We start from the raw sequence: 8,633 nt of genomic DNA, 5'->3' as shown, positions 1-8,633 counted from the left end.
TAAACGAGACCTACATTGTTAAATCCTCCGTTACAAGATCAGCCAACAAAATAACGCCACGTGTCTCATCAACCCTACGGCCTCGTATGCCCACCGTATGATCTAAGCACCGCTACGTGATCTTATTACAATTGCAACGTGTCCATTATCAACCTGCTACAACCGGTTTTTGTAGGGTTAAGTACGGGTCAAGCCGGTCATTTACCTGGACAATTCCCGCTAGGTATAAAAATTTGTCATCGAAGTTTTTTCCGATTAATTAGTCGCTAAAATCTATCGCTCTCTCTTTCTCTCTCTGGTTTTTGCTCTTACAAGGTTCGTAGCTCTTCCGTTACACTCTAGTTTTTCTTTTTTCTTCTCTTTTTTCTTTTTTTCATTTTAATCTATGTTGCGTTAAGCTTTTTTCTTTTTTTTTTTGATGTTGGTTGTAATTGTTAATAGCATGATTTTGATGAGCTGCAAGATGAGAAATTGTGTGCTGTTTGTTGTGTTGCTTGATCTTATGATGTTAATTTCCAGTGGGGTGAAGCTGATGCTTCTAATCAGAAGATGAATTAATGTTATAGCGATGTTTTTTGTGTTGAATTTGTACAGGATTCGAGTAATTTTCACTGATTTTTGGGGGTTGGGTTGATGCTTAAATGTTTGATTTTTGAGTGTTTGTTTGATTTCACATTTTCCACTGGAATTTCTAATTAAAGAGTATCTGTGTTTAAGTCAGGAAAAAAAAAGAATCTGGTTTTTTCTATTTATTTTTAGTTGTTTGTAAGATTAGGGTTTTGATGGATTTTTCTTCCTTTTTTGTCTACAATGACGATGTAGGGTTTCGATTTTGGCTCTCTTATACATGCATTTAAACACTTTTTACGTTGTGTTCTTCACCTGGTTGATACATGATCTCTATAGTGGCTCTTGGATTTTCACTTAGGAGGTCCAAAAATTAAAATGTGGTACCTTTTCAAGTTTTGAACTTGGAATCTCAAGGTAAATTTTGAACCCTCTAAACCAATTAACCTACCTCTTGTCTTGTGTTCAGGGCAAAATCTATCTATCTATCTATATATATATACCCAAAAAAGTAAGAAATTACTTTTGTATATACAAGGGGTTTTGGGTGAAACCCTCCGGACCCCCTACTGTTCCTGGTAGCTGCTAGGATAGGAAGTTTTTACTTTTATTCAATGCTTGGTATGTTAAAATGGGTTCTTCATACGTAGATTGTTGTTACATTTTTTTTAAAAAAATGATGTGAGTAAATTTTTTGTCACTACACAGGACAAAAAGATCTGGTGCTTCATTTGGTTGGCAAGGATAGTAACATAATCGGATGATTTGATGTTTCCAGATTGGTTGATGAAATTTTGAAGGTTATATACAAAGGCTTAAATTTAGTTCTGCGCTCTAGAGCCTGAAATAACACAAGGGGTAAGCACTGGAGAGGTACTTGGATTCCAGCCACCAGGGGATTGTGCCTCCAATGGCGCCTTCTCGTGTGGCTGGAGGGATGGCACATTCTTCTTCAAGTTCTGGTATTTTTTTCCAAGGAGATGGGCAGTCTCAAGTTGCGGGAAATTCTCACTTGACTTCATCTTTTGGGAATTCATCAAATTCACTACCTGGAAACGCACGCTCAAGCTTGGGTCCTCTTTCTGGGGATGTCAGTAATACAGTTTTGAATAGTGTAGCAAGCTCAGGTCCTAGTGTTGGGGCAAGTTCATTGGTTACGGATGCCAATTCTGGACTTTCAGGGGGTCCCAATCTTCAGAGAAGTGCCAGCATTAATACGGAGTCCTACATGCGGTTGCCTGCATCACCGTTGTCATTTTCTTCTAATAACATAAGTGTGTCTGGTTCATCAGTCATGGATGGATCTTCAGTGGCTCAGCAAAGCTCTAACCAAGATCCCAACTCCCAACAACCTCAGCATAATCAGCAGCTTCATGGAACTTCTAGTGCCACCTCTTTGCCAACATCTCGAGTTGGGCAGGTTCAGCTGGCCAACGGTCAAGGCCTTAGGGTACCAGGATCATTCATCCAGGATCCAGTTGCTTTGTCACAGATGCAAAAGAAACCGCGGCTAGACATCAAGCAAGATGATGTTATGCAGCAGCAAGTTCTGCAACAGTTGTTGCAAAGACAAGATCCTGTGCACATGCAGAACCCCAGTCCTCAGTTACAAGCCTTGGTTCAGCAGCAGAGGCTGAGGCAACAACAGCAACAGCAGCATCAGTTGTTGCAGTATCTTCCACCATTGCAGAGAGCCCAGTTACTGCAGCAACAGCAGCAGCTGCAAATAAGGCAACAAATTCAACAACAAAGCGTGCAGCCTGTATCAGGAATGAAGCGTCCCTCTGATGGTGTCTTGTGTTCGAGACGGTTAATGCAATACTTATATCATCAACGGCAACGACCTTCTGTGAGTGACTTTGTTTCTCGTTGTGAAAACCCATATGGAACACGTTCATGCGTCTCATTTCTGTTTGATGTCTTTTAGGATAACTCCATTGCTTACTGGAGGAAGTTTGTCGCCGAGTATTATTCCCCACGGGCAAAGAAGAGATGGTGTTTGTCATTATACGAGAATGTTGGACATCATTCACTTGGCGTGTTTCCTCAGTCAACTATGGTATGTTTACCATCATGTTTTTTTATTTGAATTAGTTTTCGTTTCCATAAGTTAGAAATTGGTCTACCACCACTGCTATTGGTTTGTGCTCTTTTTGTTCAACATTATGTGCTATGCTGAATGCTTGATTGAGAGAGTATTTTTTTAATCATATGGTTGGGGTTATAACTTGTATCTGGCTATTATTTTGTTCTCGTGTTATTGTCCTGCTTGCTTGATATAATATGATGTCTGGTCTTCCATTACATTAATTCATTTTCTCCTTAAACTTATTACGTAAGCAGCATATTCTAATTATTTTTCTTACTCTTCCTTTTTTTTTTATGCGGGGCACCAGGATGCATGGCATTGTGATATTTGTGGCTCAAAATCGGGCAGAGGATTTGGTAAGTGGAACAGTTGTCAATTAATAGTCTATGATTTGAAGCTGGCACATCACTAGGGTATGTCATGTTATCGATACCATCAATTCTATTGCTTGTGTTCTATCAGCTAGTAGCCATTCTTGCTATAAGAGTAAAACCACTATTTATGTAGGAAATACAATTGCTTTACTTTGAACTTGAGGACATTTCCTTGGGGCTGTAGGAGGTATGGGGTAGAATTGTTGTATATAACTTGGTCTGCACGGAAGTTAAATTTCAGTTTCTATCAGACACTCATCTGCATAATTACACTATATATTGTCTAGTTTCACTTCCGTGGGGCCGTAGTGATAGTTGATGTGGTCTTTCTTGGATCAAAAGGAACTGTTATGCAACAAAGCTTCAATTTACCCCTTTGAAGAAGAGGGTAGAATTCTTGGAGGAACTGACACTTCGAAACTGCATTAAATGGAACTGTGTAAATATAGCATTAAAAAATGCATGTCCCTTGCTAAACCTGAATGTTGCTAGTCGAATATGTAACCGTACTTATCCAAATTAGAATTTCAATAAATTCCTAACCTGGAACTTTAGAGTCAATGTCTCTTGAGCACCAAAAAGAACCCAAAAAAGGAAGAGAAGTGTAAACCTATATTTGAACTCTTAAGATGCTCATTTATACAGTATGGTCTTGGTGGATTAGTATAAGTGCTAGAATCGTTGGTGGATAGTGCTCTTGAAGTGTTACTTTAGAATTGTAAATATCGAATAGACGTGATGTAATATCTTAAATACATTAAAAAAAAGAAAAGGTCACGGGTGGATCCCAGTGACTATTTTATTCAAATCGAAAAGGTCTGTACATGAAATAAAGGAAAAACACTCAAATTGAAGAGCAGATTGGTGAAGTGACTCTGCCAACTCTTATCATATATAATACATTGATCCTTGGCCCATGTGATTGTCCTTTGACATATGTATTGCTGGTCTCATCCTTCCTTTGTACCTTTAGTTGTCAGAACATGTGGAAACCGATAATTGTAACGCCTCTTAAGTCTTGAGGCATCTGACTCAGCAATCATCAGACTATGCGGTGAAGAGAAGGAACTAAACAATGAACATAGATGGAAAACTGATTTCTAATTGATAGAAATATTACAGGGGAATTGTTGCTGATCAGGAAAAGAGAATTGGATATTAGTACACGATGAAATCAGTGACTGAATCTGATTCTGCAACTTAATTAACACGGTTTCATAATTCCGAAAAAAAAGAAGACATGTTTTTTACTTGATATATTTCTCTTTATTGCATTTTTGGCCCCCCCTTATTCCATAACTGTTATTTTGTGTTTATCAGCTTTTTAATTACTCGAGTACGTTATCTTTCTTTGTCAGCTTTTTTCAATTGCTTTAGTTGCTTGGTGCTTAAAGTCCCTGCAGACATTGATTTTTCATGCTATCCGGTCTTTTTGCTTTGGCTGCTGCCCTGTAAACATTATTGGAAATTAGAAGTATGAGCTTCTTAAAGTTTGTGAGAACAACAGAGTTATTGTTTAGTTAGCTACAGGTGGCAGAACTTTAAAAGAGCGGCAAGCTTGTGTTTGGACATGCATATGAAGTCATGATTTTAAATGATGATTCCAACTGCGACTTGGAATCATGATTTCAAATCCCAATTTTTTCCCAAAAAGAAGAAGGAATGATTGCGTAGTTATTAATACCTGATATCTGACTTGCTTCGTTTTTGGTGTCTTCAACAGAAGCAACTTTCGAAGTTCTTCCCAGGCTGAATGAAATCAAATTTAGCAGTGGTGTCATCGATGAACTCTTGTTTTTGGATTTTCCGCGCGAATGCAGATTTCCCTCAGGGTTAATGATGCTGGAATATGCCAAAGCAGTTCAGGAAAGTGTATATGAACAACTTCGTGTGGTTCGGGAAGGTCGACTTCGAATCATTTTTACCTCTGATTTGAAGGTACCGTAAAAAATGATTAGCTGTGACCATGAGTGCCTAGTTTACTCAATTCATTTATAGCTTTGCTTTTCTGCTTATCCCCAGATATTGTCATGGGAATTTTGTGCTCGGCGTCATGAAGAGCTTCTTCCGAGGAGATTAGTTGCACCACAGGTATTGAACTGAATTTAATTTCACTGGCTCTAACTCTTCTAAGCTCTTTTTTTGTTCTTTCAGTAAACTTTTTGGACCATCCTCAATGTGAAATTGCATTGTAGGGTTTTTATATTTAATACGTTCACTCATTATGATAGCCAAGGGTCTATATCTTTTTTTTCTTTGTCCAGTATTCCCATGTGCAGGTGTTTGTTTCTCATGTTGAATATGTATGCAGTTTTGTGGCTTTTTGGAGAATTCAATGTTTAGAGGATTTCTGAATTTTGTTTATATGACCACCTTCGATTGTTTCTTGAATGGAATCATGCAACTAATGTATTGGATATGTGTAATCTGTTTAACTGTTCTGTATCCTGGTTATTTGATTTGACTGGGACAAGCCTGAGTAGAACCCTCTTTGCTGTGGAGGTCCTGGAGATTCACTTTGGAATAGAATGAGATGATTCTGATTGACCCGATCCACCACTTGTGCAACAGTCCCTTTCAACTTAGTCTTTATGACTCAGCTGACAGCGAATGAAAAGCAATTTCAGTGTTTAGGACTTGCTCTCATAACACTGTTCTTTGTAGGTAAATCAATTGGTGCAGGTTGCTCAGAAATGCCAAAGTACATTAACAGAAACTGGACCTGATGGAGTTTCTCAGGAGGATTTACAAGCGAACAGCAACATGTGAGTGAAAAGCTACCCGTCCCCTCCCCCCTTCTCCCAGACCCCCACAAAAAAAGGCTTTGTTTCACTTTCTCAGTATGTAATTCATTTTGTTTCTCCTTTTGTTTTAGCTTTATATGTACTTCCTGTCTGTCTACTAATTTGTGTATATGATTATAATTTCTACTGTGAGTCGTGCCTTTACTGTATTTTCTGGGCTGTCTCACTTAGTTCTACCTCATCCGAAATGATGAACCCATATTAGTATATGCTTTCCACTCTACGCTTGTAATGACTTTCCATTACTGCTAACAACTAAGATAGGCCCCCAAAAAAGGAGTTTGTTTGATTCTCAAGTAAATAGAGAACCACCTGATGAGGACTTCTTTTGAACTACAAGCTTCCATTATGTCTATTTTTGTAATACCAGGAGTTCATAGTGGTTAATGCATTTCTAACCATAGAGAATAAACTTCTTGTTAATTTCGGGAGATGTATTGTCTCTTATATCTGACAATTGGTCTGAACTATGATCTCATGTCACATTTTTGATGTTGTGCGTTAGGGTCGTCACGAGTGGACGCCAACTTGCAAAGAGTTTGGAGTTACAGTCACTGAATGATTTGGGATTTTCCAAAAGATATGTGAGATGCTTACAGGTATGTTTGGATGAGTCTGGAATGGGAAGATAAAAGACTTTTGGGGAAGAAAACATGAGGACAATAATTTTTCTCAGTCCATGTATAAAAGTGTGTAAATCTTCGTCTATCTGGCTTTCTAATGTTCTAGTACTTGATTCTTTGACATGTGATGTTCAGATTGCTGAGGTCGTGAATAGCATGAAGGATTTGATGGATTTTTGCAGTGAGCATAAAGCTGGTTCCATTGGTAAATATATTTGTTTCTTTTTATAATTTTGATTATAGATAAAACTAAAAATATCCGTCCTTCCAATTACTAACTGTCCCACATTAGTGTTTAACTATTAGCTGTTTTTGGGCATGTTGAATTCTAAATAAAGGATTACTCCTTGTTTTGCAGAGGGCTTAAAGAGTTTCCCGCGACATGATAACACAGCCAAGTTTCAGATGCAAAATATACAGGAAACAGAGCAGCAGGTGGGTAATATTCAGGGTCTGCCAACCGACCGCAGTGCGTTGAACAAGCTTATGTCTCTCCATCCTGGGCTTAATAACCAAATCAGCAATAACCAGCAGATGGGTGGTCGGGGAGCTTTAAGTGGCTCTGGACAAGCTGCTCTTTCGCTGTCAAACTTCCAAAATTCGCTTATGCGGCAGAATTCAATGAATTCAAACACAAACTCAACCCAACAAGATGCGTCTTCTTCTTTCAATAATTCAAACAACTCTCAATCTTCACTGTTGCAAGGATCCAATGGTATGTTGCCAGGGACAGTGCAGAACTTACCTGTCAGTGGGTTGCCAAGTACCAGTCTGCAGCAACAACAGCAGCAATTACTGAGTAGTGGTTTACTCTCGCAAAGTCAATCTCAATCCTCGCAGGGAAGCCAGGCGCTGCAGCAGCAAATGATCCAGCAGCTCCTCCAGGACATGAACACCAACAATGGTGGGTCTGGAGTTCAACAGCAGTGCCTTTCTGGACAGAGTGGAGGTGGTAGTGCTTCGAGGGAAGGGGTTGCTTTTGGCAACAATGGGTCTGGAGTTCAACAGCAGTGCCTTTCTGGACAGAGTGGGGGAGGTGGTAGTGCCTCGAGGGAAGGGCTTGCATTTGGCAACAATGGTTCCCTAGCTGCTGCAACATCTTCTCATGGGCCGGGGAGCAGTTTAGGACCCACACCGAGTAGAATCTACAGTTTTAAATCAGCATCCAACCGTGAACCCTCTCCATTGGTTGGCAACAGTGGTTTCAGTCAAAAAGCTCCAGATTTGCCCCGAAGTTACAGTTTCAAATCGGGATCTAACTGTGAACCGTCTTCATCGGCTGGCAACAGTGGCTTCAGTCGAAAAGGTCCAGATTTGCCCACAAATATGCATGTATCAGATGATGATATTCTTACCCCTGAGATGGTTCAGGAATTTGCTGAAAATGGTTTTCTTAGCAGTGATCTTGACAACAATATGAGTTATCCTGGATGGAAGGGTTGAGTTGCTCCGTGGGGTGGGTGGGTTTTTATGAGAGATAAAAGTACTGCTAATATACATTTGTACAGGTTGCTTGTGTTAGATTTTTGTTTCCTTGTGATTCTCCCGTATTTTCTAGTTTGAGGCTGTTGTGGTTTTAAGCACTTGCACTCTTTAGGTATTCAGCCCTGGTTTCTTTGCTTGTTTACACCTTGAAAGTCATGCACAAGTGTAATCTATGGAAAATGTACTGGACAACACATTATCAACTGCTTACTGATCTTCTGTTCAGTTCATTGTTTTCTATTTTTCGGTCTGTTCGTAGGGATATCCAAATACTTCCTATCATGCAAATTGATGGGGACTTGGAAGATTTGCCTTTTGGCTTTCTGTCTCTCTCCATTTGCTTTAACGATTGGATGTATCTACTATCGCAACTCTTGTTGAACTTGTTAAAAATTGAAACCCAAACTATTTTATGTTAACCAGATCCTCCTAAACTACCACACATCTTTTTTAATGCAGAATCGGATTAAGCCTTTGGATTTCTGTGAGATAAGATTAGGAACGAGGATATTCAGAAAGAGGTGAGACTGATTACCGTGGTGGATAAGATGAGAATAACGCAACTGAGATGGTTTGAACATGTAAATAGGAGATGTGTAGATGCACCACTAAGAAGGTGGGAGTGGTTGGTTATAAAGGGTACGAGGAGAGCCAGATGTAGGCTAAAGAAGGAAGAGTAGAGGTGATAAGA

General features: G+C 39.3%; 1 protein-coding gene across 1 annotated transcript; it reads left to right on the top strand.

The window, feature by feature from the left end:
• The first annotated feature begins 268 nt into the window (after positions 1 to 268).
• On the top strand, positions 269 to 8,166 carry SEU2 (transcriptional corepressor SEU2). Its single transcript, NM_001365625.1, has 10 exons — positions 269 to 315; positions 1,276 to 2,416; positions 2,495 to 2,626; positions 2,964 to 3,012; positions 4,754 to 4,968; positions 5,053 to 5,121; positions 5,695 to 5,795; positions 6,340 to 6,433; positions 6,593 to 6,662; positions 6,816 to 8,166. Exons 2-10 carry the CDS (start codon positions 1,478 to 1,480, stop codon positions 7,898 to 7,900), a joined length of 2,754 nt encoding a protein of 917 aa, NP_001352554.1. The 5' UTR covers positions 269 to 315; positions 1,276 to 1,477; the 3' UTR covers positions 7,901 to 8,166.
• Positions 8,167 to 8,633: the final 467 nt, after the last annotated feature.

This window comes from Solanum lycopersicum, chromosome 3 (genome assembly GCF_036512215.1).
Source record: "Solanum lycopersicum chromosome 3, SLM_r2.1".
NCBI classification, from domain to species: Eukaryota; Viridiplantae; Streptophyta; class Magnoliopsida; order Solanales; family Solanaceae; genus Solanum; species Solanum lycopersicum.
This window is presented reverse-complemented; position numbering and strand designations above follow the sequence as displayed.

Excerpts from the sequence above, each read along its gene's own strand:
- SEU2 (NM_001365625.1), top strand. The coding sequence starts at position 1,478 with ATGGCGCCTTCTCGTGTGGCTGGAGGGATGGCACATTCTTCTTCAAGT. Across the intron at positions 3,013-4,753 it reads AAAATCGGGCAGAGGATTTG|AAGCAACTTTCGAAGTTCTT; the intron begins GTAAGTGGAACA and ends TGTCTTCAACAG. Across the intron at positions 5,122-5,694 it reads GGAGATTAGTTGCACCACAG|GTAAATCAATTGGTGCAGGT; the intron begins GTATTGAACTGA and ends TGTTCTTTGTAG.